Genomic DNA, 20,621 nt, shown 5'->3' with positions numbered 1-20,621 from the left:
TAGTTACTACTATTTCTATTTTATGAGTATTTTCTTATCGGTTAAACCAAAAATTAAACCGATAAACCGAAAACCGATAAAAAGTATCTTATTAATTTGATTATTAGTTTAACATTTTTAAAAATAAAAAATCGATAAACCAAACCAAACTGACTGAAGCACACCCAGCAAGGATATGTTTTAGAGTATATCATCGTATATGGTTAATTAATTAATTAATTATAAGCCAAGAAAAAGGGACAGAATAACTAGATCGTTTGATTTCTAAGATGCATGCATGTTGTTGTGATATGTTCAATCAAATGCATCACTTATTATTAGCTTGCTTATCCTCTTCTCAGATAACAATATCAATATTCTTTTGATCTCTTTTTTTAAGCATTATTTTCGAGAGAAACTTAAAATATCATTTTATATGCATCATTTTGTTTGGACGATGCATGCCATATGTATTAAGAAGGAACAACACTTTTTGTTCCTCCTGCCTTGTGGGCTACTTGCATAATACACGCAGGAAAACACAGCATTTAAGTGTCTGTTTTCCTGTATGGGATATTAATTTCATATTTTTATTAATATAAATATACAATTTCTTTCTATCAATTTACATAACACGGTTGAAATTTCAAAGATTAGCCAAGTTTTTCTGACCAAAATTTCATTACATGTCTTTTATAGATTTTAAGTTATACTATTGTAATTTATACTTTCTTCGTTTAAAAAAGAATGACCTACTTTAACTTGACACAAAATTTAAGAAAATAAAGAAAACTTTTAAATTTTGTGGCATTAAATTAAAACTGTGTCAAATGTACCAAAATGTCGTTTAAACTTGTGGTTTTAAACATGCCACGCGTAAAGTTGAAATTAAAGTATTGTAAAAAAAAAAGAATCATTTTTTTTTAAGCGAACTAAAAAAAAGTAACTCGTTCTTTTTTAATCGAAGAAAATACTACTCATTATTTTGTTTACGTTGTTTTTTTAAATATGTTCTCAAGTCTTGTCAAAATATACTGAATGTATCTTAAGTGGTCATGACTCATGTAACGGAAAATGAAGTGGGCGATCGCAGTCGGGGTCCAACAATTTTACGAGAATCGAGCCGCGTGGTTAGGTGATGCACCACCCCAGTCCAAAACCAAACCGTAAGCTGTGTCCCAGATGACGTGGCTTATATTGGGCCCCACATTGCACCCCTAAATTAGGGCTTTGTAGACGTGTTAAGGGCCCCCATCTTGTCCCCTCTTCACTAAACACCATTGATATTACAAAATTGTCCACGGCCCCCGCGTCGACTTCCTTCCAACCTTCCAACCTTCTTTTTGTTTTTGCCGCCCTTTTGGGCCCCACATATGACATGGCACGTGACGTGTCACCCACTCTTTCCTCTCCTCCTATTTATACACCCCTCTTACTCCATCCTCCGCACACCTTTTCCATACACAACTCTCCCAACTCTCTTTAAGTAATTAACAAAGAAAAATCTCTTTCATTTCTTAATTACCTTTTTTTTTTTACTCTGAAAATATGGCTGTTGATTCAGTACTTTCATCTCCATTGGGTCCTCCTGCATGTGAAAAAGATGCAAAAGCACTTCAATTCATTGAAGAAATGACTAGAAATGCTGATGCCGTTCAACAAAGAGTCTTGGATGAGATATTGACTAGAAACTCCCAAACGGAGTACCTCAAGCGCTTTAAACTTGACGGCGTCAGTGACCGTGAAACCTTTAAATCCAGAATTCCGGTCGTAACTTATGAAGATCTTCAACCGGAGATTCAACGGATCGCTAACGGCGACCGTTCGCCTATCTTATCCGCTCATCCCATCTCTGAATTCCTCACTAGGTAAGCAAACTGTCGTTTTATTTTATATGACACTATTAATAATTACTTATGACGTGTAAGTATTATAGTATCTTTTATTGCAAAAATTACATATATATTTAGTATAGTCACACAAATTAAAGTGGAATTACTAGACTATTTTTGAAATTATTTTGACGTCACAAATAATTAATGGTACGAAAGAGTACCAGCTATATAGTTGGATAGCTCTTTTTATAAGCAAGATATTAATTTACGTGCCAATTATTGATACACATATTTTTTTGTATTATGTTAACGTACAGCTCTGGAACGTCAGCTGGTGAAAGGAAATTGATGCCAACAATTAAAGAAGAGTTGGATCGTCGCCAGCTACTATACAGTCTTCTTATGCCAGTTATGAACTTGTAAGTATAACAGACAATAATAAATGCAAAACTAAATACAGTTACGTTACCCCTTTTGGTATCCGAATTATTTGGGGAACATAATACATATTTCTTACGAAACTTCATTTACGTGACAGATACGTGCCTGGATTAGATAAAGGGAAAGGACTATACTTCTTGTTTATCAAGTCCGAGACGAAAACTCCAGGTGGGCTATTGGCCCGACCCGTTCTCACAAGCTACTACAAAAGTGAACATTTCAAGAGCAGACCTCATGACCCGTACAATGTTTACACAAGTCCAAATGAAGCAATCCTTTGTGCTGATTCCTTTCAGAGCATGTACACTCAAATGCTCTGCGGTCTCTACGAGCGCGAGCAAGTTCTTCGCCTTGGAGCTGTCTTTGCCTCGGGCCTTGTCCGAGCCATTCGGTTCTTGCAGCTCCACTGGCCACAACTTGCTCATGATATTCGGACTGGAAATCTGAACCCACAAATTACAAACCTCTCTCTTTGTGAACGCATGGGTAAAATTATGAGACCGAATCCTGAGCTAGCTGATTTTGTTGCTGGTGAATGTTGTAAAGAAAATTGGGAGGGAATTATCACAAGGATTTGGCCTAAGACTAAGTACCTTGACGTAATTGTCACGGGTGCTATGGCTCAGTACATTCCTACTTTGGATTATTACAGTGGTGGGTTACCAAAAGCTTGCACTATGTACGCAGCTTCCGAGTGTTACTTTGGACTCAATTTAAATCCCATGTGTAAGCCCTCGGAAGTTTCGTACACCATCATGCCAAACATGGGGTATTTCGAATTTTTACCCCATGACTCTACAACAACTAACTCCTCACCTACCAATCTCGTTGACCTTGTCGACGTTGAGGTTGGAAAAGAGTATGAGCTTGTCATCACAACGTACGCTGGGTTATACCGCTACAGAGTCGGAGACATTCTCCGAGTCACCGGGTTTCATAACTCAGCCCCTCAGTTCCATTTCGTCAGGAGAAAAAATGTTCTATTGAGCATTGACTCTGACAAAACGGACGAGGCTGAGTTACAGAAGGCCGTAGAGAATGCTTCGAAATTACTCAGGGAGTTCAATACCAGCGTGGTCGAGTACACTAGTTATGCAGATACAAAGACAATTCCTGGTCATTACGTGATTTATTGGGAGTTATTAATGAAAGATTTGAAAAATTCTCCCAGTGATGAAGTATTGAACAAATGTTGTTTGGCCATGGAAGAGTCACTCAACACAGTGTATCGACAGGGCCGAGTTGCTTGCAACTCAATTGGTCCGTTGGAGATTAGGGTGGTGAAAAATGGTACATTTGAAGAACTCATGGATTATGCAATTTCAAGGGGTGCTTCAATTAACCAATATAAGGTGCCAAGATGTGTGAATTTTGCACCTATTTTGGAACTTCTTGACTCAAGAGTAATGTCAAGTCACTTTAGCCCATCGTTGCCTCAATGGACACCTGAACGACGTCGTTGATGTGGAGAAGTGTTTATTAATTACACATGCATGATCAGTAGGAGGAGAGTCGATGAAAGAAGATTCCCTAAAGTTTTTTTTTTTTTTTTTCTTGTCTTTTTTTATTTTTTTAATTTCGTTGTCTTACTTTTGTGACTAGATGGGTCCTGATTGTAACTAGACGAGGACGTTCGGCAGAATTAGGTTTGTACGTTATGGCTCAGTTAACCTGTGAAAATGATGTAACATCCCAAGCTTGTTAAATGAACTGTTTCTTTGTTCCAAGTTTAGCTCACCTTCGACACAACTAATTTTTCTTCATATTTAAAAATTACACAAGTATGTGTGATAGAAAAGTAAGAGGTTCGATGAATTTAGATTTAAATTTTATAAGTTCAACATTAGCACTAACTCATTATTTATTGTGATTCTAAATATCTTTACTCATACCTTTATATTTTAAACGATGGATAAACTCGAACCTTGGTATGGATCCGCTCATGGATAGGATTTATACACGTTTTTATGTAAATTTCGAAAGTCAACGACTTCTTAATTTCTGAAATAAATTCATAAATTTAAAGATCATTAAAAATAATTAATCGCAACTCTTTAGTTTAAAATATTTCATATATATTCCAAATAACTTTTAAGTTTTAGCCTCTACAGACTAATCATGTACACTACTAGTCAGTACTCTCTCCGTTTCGAAATAAGCGAATTGTTGAGGTATTTATTGGTGTTTCAAAATAAGTGAATCTTTGAATTTTTTTCCAAATTTGCCCTTATGATTTAACAATCAATTAACTTTTGAAAAGGTATTACAAGGTCAACTTTTTTTTTTGGGGGGTAAAAATGGAAAGTTGTGTTAAATTTATATCTTTAATGTTTTTTCTTTAATATGTGTGCCAAAATTCAACAATTTATTTATTATGAAACGGAGGAAGTATGTAGTTTAACTCGTTGCAACAAGTTTATCAGAGTATCGTTTTTCAAGTTATCAAATTATGTTTCCTATAAATTGTTATGCATACAACTTGGTAATTTAAAAATGATATACAGTGTAAATGAAAATAAGTTAAACTCCATTGATATATATTACAAATACTAATATATAATGCCATAGAAAAAGAAGCGGGAGGGATTATTTTGCTCTATGTTTTAAAATATTATCTGTTCATGATGAACATGACCCGTCCATGGAAAGTGGAAGGTCCCCATCAGTTCATTTATATATTTTAGGTGCATTATTGAGCTCTATTTTATATCTGTAACATGTAATTTAAGTTTGTCTACCCTTAGATACTCTTGCTAGGCTTTTAGGAATCCAACTCTTTTTCTTTTTTGGCGTTAGAAAGCTTAGTCACTTTATTCTAAGTTTATTTAGTTTTTGGGTTTTTAAGCCTTTAGTTGCCTCTAACTAATACTCCATCCATTTAAAAAATAATTGACACTCTTCTTAAAAAAAATTTATTTCGATTTAGTTGTTCCCTTCATGAAATCGAGATGATTTTATTATATTCTTCCAATACGACTCTTATCATTAAATGACTAAACAAAGTTTATATACTCAAATTTATATTTTCAAAGCATAATTAATAAGACTAATTTGATAAAATAAATCTTTAATAAAACCGTTTTCTTGAAGAGAGTGACAAGTGAAGTGTCAATTATTTTGAATTGGAGAGTGTATTTTTCTTGGTCTAATTGATCAGAAAAAGGAGACATTTCTTAAAATTCTATATATGCAGCGGCCTGCTTGACTCGACACAGAAATTCAATGGGAAATTCATCATGGATAAAAAATTAGTTAGTTTTGTCTGCTATATAATGTGGTTTTCCAACTAACAGCAATAAACAACGAAAAAATAGAAAAGGAATATTAGATTACTTGATAATAGAAAAGAATTTCACGAAGAAGTACCAAACTGTATCAAAATATTGATAAATATTAATTTCAGACATAAATAAAAAGAAATTTGAAGAGCTTGTGAAAAGAGGAATAAATTAATGATCTTTTTACGAGGAAGATTATCTCGATGCTTCTTCCGTCTCATGTTATTTGTCCACTTTTCTTTTTACACCTCCTAAAAAAATTATAAATCAGACGGGTCGTTTCAAGAGGAAGATTATCTCAATGCTCCTTCCGTCTAATACTAGTGTCCACTTTCCCTTTTACACCTCCTCAAGAAATCATAAATTTAACCTTTTAAAAATATTCATCGCAGAGCTTTCAGTATATATATGTGTGATGAACATAATGCCATCCATGGAAAGTGAAGGCCCCTGTCTCTAGCTATGAATAAGTGAGTGACACGATAACTTCTTCTAGTATATGTATTTTTCAGTTGCATTATTGAACTCTACCAGTTAACATACTGTAATTTAATTACACTAATATTATCCGTAGATGCTATTGTCATGCTGTTAGGACTACTATTTTTTTTTTTGTTATTATTGGTTTTGCTTTTCATATAAGAAAGTTGATCAATCCTTTTCGCACAGATTTTTTTAAGCCTATACTATGTGGGTCTTAATCAACTATACAATTCTTTTCGTCCATCTTTACTGGTTCTAATTATTAAATGTAGACGTCAAATAATATTTATCTATTTTAGAAAATCAATGAATAATTTACCATTTTATTCTTGGTATTAAATATTATTCACTATCCAATGCACTTTACAGAATATTAAACTTATTATTCACTCCGTTCGGATTTACCTCAAACTATTTTTTTAATTTAATTTCTATTTTTACTTGTCATTTTTAACAAATTAAGAAAAATAATTTTTTTTTAAAATATTTTTTTTTCATGTTTCACCCTTAGCATTGATTATTTTATTCTTCAAGTCATTTTTACATTAAGAAAAAGGACAGTCCGGTGCACTAAAGAACCCGCTATGCGCAGGGTCCGGGAAAGGACCTCACCACAAGGGTGTATTTAGGTTGTTTCCAGGGCTTGAACCCGAGACCTCTTGGTCACATGGTAGCAACTTTACCAGAGAATGTTTAACACATCTATTATTAAACATCAATTAATAGTGGAAATATGGTAAAGTCATAGTATCAATCACTATTTTCTGAATGAGTGTGTCATGTTAAAAAATGACAAGTAAAAGCAGACGAAGAAAGCATATTTAAAGGGTAATATAATGATAAAATTACTCCTATTATTCATTATTTCTTAAAGTGTATCTCAAGTTAATAGTAGACAAATATTATTGAACAAAAAAAATAATATATCAATGTAATCAAAAAGGAGAAAATGTACGCAGATTTTAATGAATTCGGCTCCTCTCCATTTCTATTGTCTCCATTTTCCTCAAGTTCTTACTTGGATGAGAGACACGTGACATGAGTTAGAATAAATGGTTAAGATTTAATAACTAAACTAAAATTCTAACCATGATATGAACAATAAATATTTTACCTATTTGCTTCCAAAATTTTAGTAATTCAACAATTATTAGAATTACAAAATTATTTTTATTCATAAATATACTTTTAAGAAAAAATTCTCTCTATTTTTTTTTTTTTTTTTTTTTTTTTATGTTGTGTTCTATTTTCATACTCACCGTCTATCTTCCAATTTCTTTAAGTTAATTTTTTAATTTCATTTTAACTATTAGATACATTTTCTTTAAAATTAGTTATGGTTATAAATGGTGAACTTCAATATTTTTAATAATCAATTTTTTTTTTCTTAAATCAATCAACTTATTTTTAGTTATGCTAACTGAATATTTTTATTATAATATCGATAATGCTCGTATTATTGTAATAATTTTCTACTCAAAAATTCATATTTATGAAAAAAAATTTACTGTCGTCATAATTTTGGCTTTGTCAATTTTTCTTATAGCTAATTTTTTTTTTTTTTGGACGAAGAGGAAAAATGATAAGAGCTAAGAAATTCGAAAAAGAGAGAAATAATAAAGTTTTAAAAATGATAAAGGTGTATCTATTAATTTTTTTAACCATAGAATATTTTTTTTAATCATAGAGTAATTTTTTTTTCTAGCTACATCATGGTTAGGAAAAAAAGTAAGAAGAGAGAATTTTAAAAAAAAATATTTATGAATAAAATAATTTTGTCGTTATAATTGTGGAATTATTAAAAATTTTAGAAGCAAATATATAAAATATTTATTAACCAAATCTTAACTATTTATTTTAACTCATGTCATATTTCTCATCCAAGTAGGAACTTGAAAGAAAATAAGTAGAATGAAATGAAGAGGAGCGGAATCCGATTTTAATTACCTATAATGATTGATTATTAAATATTAGTAATAGACTGGAGTAAATCTACTGTCTGCCTGCTTATTGACCTGAAACCAGAATTCAATGGGAATTTTAATTATGGGATAATAAAGAAATTTTTCAGAGTCTGGTCCACTGTCTAAAATGGTTTGCCAACTCATAGCAATTAATGTTGCAACATAAAATAAGGTGAGGGCCTTGCTGATAAGGGTGGCTATGCTGTAACAAACTCATTAATTTTCGAATACAATATAGTTAAATTTATTTTACCATTCACAAGCTAATATGTTTAACAATATTTTCAAGACCGCTAAGATATCCGAGGCGTAGAGATGGAGTACGGTAATTTCTTTATACAAGAACAAGGGAGATATTCAAAGTTGCAATAACTATCATGGTATTAAGTTGTTGAGTCACGCGATGAAGATTTGGAAGAGGGTGGTGGAGCGAAGGTTGAGGAAGATAGTGCCTATTTCGGAGAATTAATTTGGATTTATGCCTGGTCGATCGACGATTAAGGCAATTCACTTTGTGCGGAGGCTGGTAGAACGATATAGAGAGAGGAAGAGGGATCTGCACTTGGTGTTTATCGACTTGAAAAAGGCGTATGACAATGTTCCTAGGGAGGTTCTGTGGAGATGCTTGGAGGCGAGAGGGATACTAGTGGCGTACATCCGTTCGATTAAGGACATGTATGAGGGGGTAAAGACTCAGGTAAGGACGGTGGGAGGAGATTCCGGGCACTTTTCGGTCTTGACAGGGCTGCACCAGGGATCGAATCTTAGCCCATTCCTATTTGCCTTGGTGATGGATGTGTTGACGCAAAATATACAAGGGGGGGTCCTTGGTGTATGTTCTTTGCGGATGATGTAGTTTTGATTGATGAGGCGCGCCGAGGTGTTAATGATAAGTTGGAGGTTTGGAAACAGACCCTGGAATCTAAAGGATTCAGGTTGAGTAAGACCAAGACGGAGTACTTAGAGTGCAAGTTTAGCGACTTGAGGCAAGAGGACAATGTGGTGGTGCAGTTGGAGTCACAGGCAGTTTGTAGGAGGGATAGTTTTAAGTATCTTGGGTCTATGATCTAGGGAAATAGAGAGATTGATGAGGATGTCTCTCATCGTATTGAGGCAGGTTGGACGAAATGGAGGCTTGCCTCGGGAATTTTATGCGATAAGAAGGTGCCTCTTAAGCTTAAAGGTAAATTCTATAGAGCTGCGGTCCGGTCGGCCATGTTATATAGGGCGGAGTGTTGGCCTGTTAAGAATTCTCACGTCCAAAAGTTGAAGGTTGCGGAAATGAGAATGTTGCGTTGGATGTGTAGATTTACGATGGCGGACAGAGTCAGGAATGAGACTATTCGGGAGAAGGTGGGAGTGGTTTCGGTGGAGGATAAGTTGCGAAAAGTGAGGTTGAGATGGTTTGGTCACGTGATGAGAAGTGACATGGATGCCCCGGTCCGTAGATGTGAGAGGTTGGCCTTGGAGGGTTTCAAGCGGGGTATAGGTAGACCAAAAATGTACTGGCAAGGAGTGATTAGACGTGACATGGAACAGTTACAGCTTACTGAGGACATGACCCTAGATAGAAAGGTTTGGAGGAAAAACATTAAACTAGGAGGCTAAGGTGGGTGGTCGAGTCGTAGTCCGTAGTTAGGAGGTTTAAGGATAGCTTGGTTGGGAGTTCCAGTTATGGGGGAGGGGGTCCTTGGGTTGTTAATTATACTGTTTTTTTTTTTTTTTCTTTTTTTTTTTTGTGAATGTTGGTGCTTTTGTTACTTTAGCATATTGCTTGCCTTTTGGTTAATTATACTTTATTTTTGTGGATGTTGGTTCTTTGTTCTTTATCATATTGCACGACTGTTGGTCTACGGTCTTTTGTCTTGAGCCGGGAGTCTATCGGTAACAGCCTCTCTACTCCTTCGGGAGTAATGGTATGGACTGCGTACATTTTACCTTCCCCAGACCCCACTATGTGGGAATATATTGGGTTTGTTGTTGTTGTTGTTGTAGAAGCTAAAAAAACATAGACAAGTCTGAAATAACTTCCTAGTAGTGTAATTACGTTCGAGTCAGCTTGTGAGCATGCTAATCCTTTATGCTTAGCTGAATGCGAACTAAAAATTCAGATTTTAAGACCTACAACTTCGACTAATCTCACTTTACCTTTAATATGAAATAAATCGCAGTGATTACAATGGCTTCTCAAACAATTTTTTCACCGCTTGATTCAATAAAGATAATATCTAAGCTTTAATCAATGATTTTGTCAATTTGTATAGTATACAGCTCGAATATAGATTAATATATATTGCCCCAATTAATAAGTACTCTCATAATTAAGATTATTTAGGATGGGCATTGTAACTGGATTAGTTGAGTCCAGTCAGAAGTTGGGACCTATCCTTGTTAAAGTGGGCTAATCAAGTATTGGCAACCCAAAATACCAGGCTGGGTCTGGCCCATTGAGGAAATGTACTCAATTTTTTTTATTTTTTTTTTAACTCTGGATAACCCCAATCGCTACAACCTCTGCCACAACATCTGTCTTTCGGGTGAGCACTCTGTAGTGATCACTGGGTAAATCTCCCACTGTATAATAGCTTACAAACCACACAGGAGATGTAAACCGCACTAGGCAAACCCTGTGCTACAGTCTCGACTCAGATAACATTGAGGGGGGATCGAACCCGGATCATCTGTGTGGATAACCACTCAAAATTACTAAAATGTCACTTTTAAGTTTTAACGATTGATATTTAACATTTTTTTCTCTAGACGTAATTTAGCTTAAACTTTTATAATTTCTTTTATAGAATTGTTGCGCTATTTGAAACCTACAGTGTTTCATGATATGTGCAAAACAATTGCAAACTTTTAGGTAATAATAATACTATTGATAGGAAAATAAGAAATAATAGAAGTGTGTATTGCATTTTGTTGAATATAGCTTCATTCATTAGCCAAATGATTTAAAACGGGTGCTTAACTTTAGTATAGTAGAATTGGCATGAGTTTATTTTGCTTTTAGTAGGGACCTCAGTTGCTTTGATTCATCTGGTAAAGAACAATAACAATATGTGAAAATCATGTCAATAGGGTGGGACTTTGTGAATAATTTAATGAAATTGTTAGAATGAAGAGATTTTTAAATTTTGTCAATCTAACATAATATGTGAATAATTGAACATTCACTAGTATTGTCAATTTAATACGACTTATAATAGATACTTTAATTCTTTAAATATATGTAAAATAAAAATGATACTTAACATCATGCACTAACTTACGAACTAGGCAAGTTTGACAATCCAACATAACTTGTGAGCAAATCAAAGATAGACTAAAACAGAGATTATATTTAAAGTCATGTCACGCCCCGATATGATTTGTGAATAATTTTAAGATATGCAGAACGAAAGTTATACCTTAAGGTACTCGTTAATTGGTATGACTCTCAAATAAGCAAGTTTATCATTTGACATGCCAATTATCCAATGTTAAGATAGGTAAAATGAAATTATATCCTAAGTATTGCCTGCTGATAGAGACATGGTCAGAATTTGAAGCTTATGATTTTGAACTAACACCAAACTCTCAACGTGTCTTAGTACTACGTTCACAATTAAATGTTTATTCATATTTAATGAATTTTCTAATTCAAATATAAAATTTACGCAAAAACTATTAGGTTCATCTAAATCAATAAAAATTACTCTACCTCCATCTATGCCACTAGAAATGACTCATAAATAAGGTAAGTTTATCAAATCGATATAATTTGTGAACAATTTAAACACAAATCGAAAGAAAATGGTGTTTACGATCATGATCTTCACGAAGTTATTAGTATATTGCAAATAATAGCAACCTACTGATGCTATTAGTCAAATCATCCATTTTTTAGCAATCGACGTTATCCATACGTTTCATGTGTGTTTTCCGGATCACTTTTCCCGGGTCGGATAAATATGGAGTATTAGTTTTCCCGGTTTTGGATCAGAATCAGAAAGAGGACACAATAGATAGAGAGAGAGAGAGAAGGAGAAGAAGGAGCTATAGTGGTTGTCAATGGCGGCAGCCTTCTCCTCCTTCTCCCTCTCCAATTCTCCTCTTACTATTAAACCTTTCAAACGCCTATCTAGTTCTCCCTCACTCTCTTTTCTTCACCTTTACTCCACCAAAATTCCCAACAAGTCGTTAACCTTAAGAACTTCCACGATTGTTGCTTCTTCCTTCGATGGTTTCAGTACCAGCAATCACAGTTCTCAATCAAAGGTTAGTTTCGGCACTTAATTTACATATCCTAATTTGTTTTTTCTCTTCTGATTTTGTTAATTTGTTGAGGTACTGTTTTGATGCGAAACATAATTTATGCCAACTGGATTCTGATTTGTGTGTTGTGAGCATTGTTTAGCACTTCAACCGAGCTGGTGTCACCTCCGGACCTTAACACTCTGTTTGGATGGTTGTTGCATATTATTTATAATGTAGTAGTTCAGATTGTATTATTTTCCGTGCTCGTCATACACCAACAATTTGAAGGATAAACCTACATTAAAAGTTGAGTACGGGGCAGAGCTACTATGGAAAAGTTGTATAGAGGATAAAATAATAAAGACAAAATAAGAAGAGAATAACATAACAATGTGTCAGATCAAAGCGGTCGTTACACAAAATGAGACTTTTCGTTGTTACCTAACGATGAATTCCATGACACGATACAGTAAAATTTAAGTAATAATCAAAACACCAATCACAAAAAAAAAATTGTATTTAAACTAACAACAGAACACAATACAATAGGTAACAACCATCCAAACAAGTTGTAAATGAGAACTGTTTGGTTTAGAGGTGAATTTAGCTCATAAACTGTGGCTGCACGTGTACTGACTGGTGAACTTTGACAATATATGTATTCATATTGAAACTTTAAATAACCTTTTTTAGAAGAAGTTTATGTAAATTTGTCAGTGGTGTATTCTTTGGCTATAAATTCTGGATGCTCTCTGGTTGGTTGAGAGATGAGTTTTAACTACAAAGAAAATATTTTGGTTTTATAGTTTTATTCATTTTAAAGATTCAGGCTTGATGCTTATGACAGCTGCTCCTTGGGTTGATTTACGGCTGCATATGATCTTTTATTCTGTAACTTATTACGGTGAATGAAATTGCTTGAAATTGTTGAATATCATTAACTGCAGAGGTTTGTCATTTGTCTTATTCAGCAAAGCTATGACATTTTTCTCAAAAAAGTACTTTTATATAATATCATGTAGGCAACAGTTATAGAAATCATATCTGGAGTGGAGTTGCATTTATGTTCTTTAAGTCCATTATTACTGCAAAAGCTTTGAGGTTTTATTTATTCCATTAGAAAAACAAGTATTCTCGTAATGATGACTTGACTTTAAAATGTGTTTGCTTGTTGTCCCTTTTATATGTTGCACAACTGATGGTTATTCATTCACAAATAAGCAATCTTGGGAATTGTTCAGTAGGAAATATTAGCACAATGCTGAACTTGATTAAAGATTGCTCTTCTTTTCCTTTTTTTGCTTCTTTATTTCTTTCCAGAAATCAGTCCTCTCAAATTTGATACAAGAGATAGAGCCTTTGGATGTGAGCCTTATTCAAAAAGATGTACCACCCACAACAATTGATGCAATGAAAAGAACCATATCAGGCATGTTGGGCCTGCTTCCATCGGACCAATTTCAAGTTCTAATTGAAGCTTTGTGGGAACCAATCTCCAAGCTTTTGATCTCGTCAATGATGACTGGGTAGGCTTTATATTTTAACATGAGCTCCCCTTGTGTCTTCCCATAACCTGATCATGCTTATGCTTGGTAGGATTTAGTTTTAGGGATCAACAGAAAGATAGAGGATAGAAGATTGGTGAAGATTATAGCCCAGTATGTTCATCTTACTTTAATAGCCATTGTCGTTTGCCGGGGCAGATTTACCTTGTGTGAAGGGGTGTCACGTGACTATACTTTTCCTTTATTCTCTTTAGGATTGTTTCTCCTATTCAAGGCAACTGAAATCCTACAGAGCTGCGTCTGTTTTTATTTGATGTAAAAAGATGGATCCAGTTGTGTAAGATTTTATTTACCTTGAAAACGAGAAATGATGTAATACCTAAAACCTAGATGAATGAAGTTGTGTTAGATTAAACATCATCCTTTTCTTTTGTTACCTAAAACACTATAGTCCTCTCCTTTACGTGAAAATATCAAGAGTGTAACTAGGCCTTAATCCGATGTCAGATGGCGTTGTTAATGGTCACTAACTAATGGCCACTAACCATGTCACTCGACCTGTATCAGTCAGATTTTATAAATTCAAGTTCTCTAGCATTAAGAGCGCTCTACATTTTTCGTTGGCATAAAAATCTCTAACAACAATAAAAGATGCCTAACGAACATTGGACCTTATGTATATGGACCAACATGACTAAACTTTGATTCCAACTAATTGGTAATACCTAATTGGGTTTTTTCTCCTGCCAAGTAGAAAACAGCAACAGAGAATTAGGATTGTTAGTTGGACATAATTAGTAGGTAGTGTTGGTGCTTCTATAGGTTGGCATCACATTGGTGTATGAACACGAGGCATAACTCAATTTTGTATTGGTTCTTTTTTGTCTTCCTCATATGAACAATAATTTGGGTGTGTTTGATGTGGGGGATTTCCTGGAAAATGTAACATTCCCTGTGTTTGCTTACCTTGTTGTAAAAAATGTTTTCTTTTAGAAAACTATTTCCACCAAAAGGACATGGTAGTTTGATATGATGCTCGTAATTTTGTTGGGACGGGGGAAGGGGAATGATGAGAAATGGACTGTTGTTACAAGATAATAGAAAAAAGAAGCTTGAATTGCTTCTGTTGCTCATTCTACTTTCTACCTGGATTAAAAGGTGTTGCATTAATCGCAATCCATTGTAATTTTGCAGGTATACACTTCGAAATGCTGAGTACAGGCTTTGTCTTGAAAAGAACCTTGAAATATATGATGGAAACATTGGTAGACAAAAGCCTGAAGATTCTATAGTTGGAGATGAAACATTGTTGAAGGAGAATATATCGAGCAAAAAATCAGAACCTAAACAACCAACATCAGAAGGAAAGAGTGAACTTTCATCTGATATTCCAGACGTTGGTAAAATGACCCCTGAAGCTCAGCAATACATATTAGACCTACAGTCTCGCTTAGCATCTTACAAAAAGGTAGAATTAGCTTGCCAGTGTATGCACCATCTAATCTTTTTTATCAAGTAAAATTTCATTAAGACTGCATCCAGTAGATCCTGAAAATACATGCAAAAGTCAAATGGGTTAGCTCCAGTAGAGATCTTCCTGCATACTTACTAGGGGACTGCCAGAGTTAAAAAACTGATCAAAGTTATTTACAGTATGTTGGTTGCTCCAGCAGAAAAGAGTGAATACACATTATATTCATGGTTTAGTCCCCTCTAATTGTAGGGTTTACCGCCAAAACTGCTTGCTAGTTGTCATATATATTTCTTGCTTCATCTTGTCTGAACATTAAATTGACCTGTCTGTGGTTTTTATGTGTGGAAGGAACTCTGTGAAGTTAAGACGAAAAGTGCAGCACTTCAGATGCAACAATTTGTAGGTGAGGAGAAGAATGAGTTATTGGACTACTTGAGATCATTGCTTCCGGAGAAGGTAAATTGCTCTCTTTCTGTATAAGATTCAGCTGTCCTTACTTATGACTGCATAAGCAGTTTATACTACTACAATGACAACTACTACGTCTCAAATCAAGCTTGTTGGGGTTTGCTGTATGAATTTCACTATGCATTTCGTCCATTTGGAGCCTTTCTGTTCCAATTTTCAAGAGGTTCTTTATATTTTCTACTGACATATACAACAACAACAACAAACCCAGTGTATTCCCACATAGTGGGGTCTGGGGAGGGTAAGATGTACGCAGTCCATACTGCTACCTCCGGAGAAGTAGAAAGGCTGTTTCCGATAGACCCCCGGCTCAAGACAAGGAATAATAAACAAATCCGTAATAAAGCATGGAACAAGATGACATATATTTTCTACTGACATATGAATCAATAAAAAGATTAAAAAGGCCGCTAATGACTCTTAGCAAACGCTAAACCTGATGTAAGCCTACCAACACGACTAAGCTCAACCCTCCAGATTTTAAAGAACGACTAAGCTTAACCCTAATAGTTACCTATATGGATCTTTTGCATAAACCTTTTATGTATGTGAAAAGATATCCAAGGGAGGTGACAGATTCAAAACATTACAGGGAAGGTGTTCCACGGCTCCAACTTTGTTTTCCATTAATCTGCTTGGATACTAGAGTTCTTGTCAACGCCCCACCCCCCACCCCCCAAAAAAAAGAAAATAGACTTCTTGTTGACTTACTGATGTGGATGTGATGGAACAGAAAGTTAATGAAGCAATTTAAGAGAGATCTTTTGTTACAAGCTTATTTTTCGATGAATTTTTGGGATAGAAAGCGCGGTTAAGGTTGTGAAAAAACCTTAAGTTTCATAATGAAATAGGACCTTATTAGGTTGGACTTTCCCTTTCTCTAAAAGAAACAATAGAGTTATGGACGATGTTGAAAATATATATGTGGGATTTAAAGTGAAATACCGTCTACTCAAATTCTTCTTTCTACTAGAGAAAGAATTAAGAATTTCACAGCTTCTCTTTTGTTCATATCAAGAATAGAAAAAAGATGTTTCTCTCCCCCCTTCTTTATTTTTCTCTATTTGATATTCAAGAAATCCCCGAGGGTTAGTGGCGCATGGTTCAAAACTCCATGGATAATGGGCCTGACCGTGTACCTTTCTCCACTTCAATATCGGAGTTTTGTACGTGACAGGGTTTAAGTAGGTGTTTGACCATGAAAATCACAATTTTTTGAAGTTGTTGTGTTTGGCCATGAATATGAATTGAAGTTGTTTTTGAATTTTTGTGAGAGAAGTAGGAGTTAAAAAAGTGAAAACAAGAAACTTGTTTTCACTTTTCCAAATACAACTCCAAGTTGGGAGTTGTATTTGGAATTCTTATGGCCAAACACCATTTTTGGAATTAAGTGAAAAATTTTCCAGAAAAAGGTAAAAAATGCTTATGGATGCTTATGGCCAAACGGGGACTAAATCTATGGTGTGCGCTTAACCCACACATCACGCGCTGCACTTCTTCTATCCCTTCTTTTCTTATGCATAATTTCGTTATTTAAGGCTGGGAGGATATTTTTTCCTATGATATTAATTGATTTTACTACCAAATCAACAATGCAGTTTGTTTTCTCGACTTAATTCTCTATGTTTTCTATCTCTTGCTATGCTTTCTCTAGCTTCCACAGTTGTAGTTGATCTCGTGATTGTTCACACACTCCCTTTCTTAATTGGAAGTTGGGAAGCTTATATCTTCCTTATCCGTATCTTATTGTCTTCCTTTCTTTTTTGCTTTGCTCATTATCAACATCAATGCAAGGTTGCTGAGCTATCAGAACCAACATCCTTGGAAGTAAAGGAGACCATCCATTCAGTAGTTCATGGACTACTTGCAACTCTATCCCCTAGAATGCATTCTAAGGCCCCCGATTTATCAGATAATGCTTCTGCAGGAACTGTAAATGTTGGAGCTGAAGATTCCATAGATCTTGTTGAGAACACGTCCATTAACTTCCAGCCTCAGATATCATTGACTCGAGACTATTTGGCTCGTCTGCTATTTTGGTGAGAATACTTTCTCAATGATCTAATTTTTAGATTGCAAAATGGTGGGGCCTTTCCCCGGACCTAAGTTGCGCGAACTCTTCACTTTCGATGCCGCACCCGTGTCGGATTCTCCAAAAATACATTAGTTTCGACGAATCCGACACGCACCTGTTGACATTATTGAAGAGTCCGAGCAACATTACCCCGGACCCTGCGCATAGGGGGGAGCTTTAATGTACCGGGCTGCCCTTTTTTTTTTTTTTAAAAAATGGTTATCAGTGTTCTGGTTGTACAAACTGCGGTGTTGAGAAATTTGTTGTTAATTGACTAGGTTTCTATATGAACGACTTAGGAACGTAAGTTCTATAGCTATTTAGGTTATTGGTTCTTGAAAAAGAGTAATTTCTGGATACCTAATACAGCTCATTTGCACTTACTATGTCGTATTTGGGAAATTCTGTTAAGGTCAGAATAAGGAAAGTTTCATGAACAAGTATGAGTCAAATGTTCTCACTTGCTCCAATTGTATTCGGTTAGCTGCAACTTCTGTTCTGTTTCCCCACTCTCTTTCTGTCTTTATTTTCCTGCTTTGGTCAGTGTTTGCCTGTCAATCTTATGCATCTGTTAATCTACTGCCCAGTTTGTTAACTATCTGAAGGTGCTCTTGTGATCTTGTAATGTTATGTGTCTGTTACTCGTGCTTCCCTGCTTGTTGACTGTCTATATGTGCTACTATGTTGGTTCATGATATCAAACTATCAAGTATTTGTTTTTCTCAATATTCTGAAAGCCCTTGGTTTTCTGTCGTTGAGCTGCATGCTGAATTTCACAACTCCCATTTGGCATTTAAAGTAACTTTGACTTTCTCCCTTGATAATTCATCAGGTGCATGCTGTTGGGGCACTACCTTAGAGGTCTAGAATATCGGGTGGAGCTTACTGAACTGTTGTCCTTGCCATGTGGCTTAGAGAGCAAAGGCTTGAGCAATTAGCAAGTTGATAAAGTGGCCGAGAAAAGCATCAATAAGCAAGTTGATTGTGAGCTCTTCTCTTATTTTACTTGGCTGACTCTGTAAATAGGCGAGTTTGGTTGACTAGTGTGCTGGATAATACGGTTCTGCAAATGCTAGTAGGCGATTCTGTAATTATTTGATGGGATATAAAGACTGGCCGTTGTTTCTAGTCTGTCAAGTATGTCTACTCCTGTTATTTGGATTTACAAATGCATGTTTGGAGTCTGTTGATGGAATATAAAATATGTAACTTGATGTATGACTAGGTGAGTATTTTAAGGCTGCACTAATGCTAAAATGTTCAGGATGTGCTGTTCAGAACTCATTTTTATAACCAGATAAGAATAATCACTTATATTTATTACTATAGGTTTTCTATTTTCCTTTTTCCCTTTTGAAGGAGTATTGCGGGCATTGAAAACAGGTCTTTGACTTTATATTGTTGTAATGTAATTGGTATAGTTCAGTACATATGCGAATTAACCCACTTAAATGCCTGGACATTCCTTCACAATTTGTTTGAAATAAATGGAGTTATTATGAGATGGCGTCTAGGATGTTTAAAAGCCTAAATCTAGTTCTTCATTTGGTTATTAGTAACCATCCTTTTCTATGAATTTTTTTACTCCCTAACTTAAGCTCTACTTGTCTACTGTTGACTTGTCGCACACCTTAAGAAATAATCAATAATATGATAATATTGATACATCACCTTTTGGATATAATAAATTTAATGTATTGAAAAATGCATTGGGTAATGAATAAACATTTAATAGCAAGAGAGGGTAAATGGATATAAAATGATAAATTATTCATTGATTTTTAAGTTTTGTTAGACATCTATTTTTAATATAGGTGAACAAATAAAATGGATGGATGAAAATATAGGTGAACAAATAAGATGGACGGATGGATGGAGTAGTATAAAAGCTTTTTTCAGAAGAAGATGAGATACATGTTACAACATATATTAGACGTTTTACCGGAGAACTGACTTGATATTGCAACCAAAAAAAAAAAAGATTGTTTTGTTATACCACTGCGTGTGGTGCATAGTGAAGGAGAACCTCAAGAGTGAATTTTGTCATTCATTGATTCTGTGAGAATACCTTTGTGGTGGGTATCCTTGAGATCTGTCTAGAGAACAAAAAATGTGTCCTGATAAGAGTAGATTTGTCATCTTATAACTTTGCACTTGTTGGTAGGTGAGATGCAAGATGAGCAAGTTTTTTAACCGCACAACTGAATCTTGTTTGGCATTTTTACTTGGAGTCGTTCGTTGTGCTTTCTTGGCAGTGCTTTTAATTTTCGATGATGGAATCAATAACTGAAACACAGCCCTAGTGTGACGCCCCAAAGTTTTGGGGCCTGTCACCCGCCAGGATTGTGCATGCCAACTAGGCCGCAACCTTGTCAGCTATGCAGGCGGCATGTGCTGAGGGAATATGCTGAAGTCGAAGATGAGGCAAAAGGGCATAACATGAGGCAAAAAGCATCCATATATGTTGCATGACATGTCCTAAGAGTGCCAAGGTGATTTGGAGAGGGCTTGGTATGAGCCCAAGGGGGAGGTGGCATGGTGAGGATCGTTTGCGGTGTTCGATGTTAGCGCCGTGCCATTTTGAGCTACAAGTGGAATCTAAGGATTCCGGTTTAAAGTGTTGATATTAAGGGTACCTTATGTATGCTTACCAAATTTGGGGTCATTTGGAGTCCGTTTGGATAGGGGCTTGACTTGGTCAAAGTCCAGTGACATTGTCGTAATTTGCTGATTGGTCCGAAGGCCATAACTCGTTCCATGTGTATGGGAATGCGGTGAAACTTCATGAAGGTGTGAAGGAAGTCAAGAGAAAGGAGTAGGAACAAACGACACCCAATTTGGAGGTAGGACGAATGATCTAAGCCCCAGTACAGTTCTCGGG

General features: G+C 35.3%; 2 protein-coding genes across 2 annotated transcripts; both read left to right on the top strand.

The window, feature by feature from the left end:
• Window positions 1-1,231: 1,231 nt before the first annotated feature.
• On the top strand, window positions 1,232-3,982 carry LOC107840207 (probable indole-3-acetic acid-amido synthetase GH3.1). The gene is made up of 3 exons (XM_016683986.2): window positions 1,232-1,847; window positions 2,132-2,233; window positions 2,353-3,982. The coding sequence occupies exons 1-3, from the start codon at window positions 1,528-1,530 to the stop codon at window positions 3,716-3,718; spliced, it is 1,788 nt and encodes a 595-aa protein (XP_016539472.1). The 5' UTR covers window positions 1,232-1,527; the 3' UTR covers window positions 3,719-3,982.
• Window positions 3,983-11,619: 7,637 nt separating this feature from the next.
• LOC107840206 lies at window positions 11,620-19,066 on the top strand. Its single transcript, XM_016683984.2, has 6 exons — window positions 11,620-12,240; window positions 13,540-13,745; window positions 14,919-15,192; window positions 15,547-15,654; window positions 17,461-17,705; window positions 18,573-19,066. Exons 1-6 carry the CDS (start codon window positions 12,034-12,036, stop codon window positions 18,676-18,678), a joined length of 1,146 nt encoding a protein of 381 aa, XP_016539470.1. The 5' UTR covers window positions 11,620-12,033; the 3' UTR covers window positions 18,679-19,066.
• Window positions 19,067-20,621: the final 1,555 nt, after the last annotated feature.

This window comes from Capsicum annuum, chromosome 8 (genome assembly GCF_002878395.1).
Source record: "Capsicum annuum cultivar UCD-10X-F1 chromosome 8, UCD10Xv1.1, whole genome shotgun sequence".
Lineage (NCBI taxonomy): Eukaryota > Viridiplantae > Streptophyta > Magnoliopsida > Solanales > Solanaceae > Capsicum > Capsicum annuum.
This window is presented reverse-complemented; position numbering and strand designations above follow the sequence as displayed.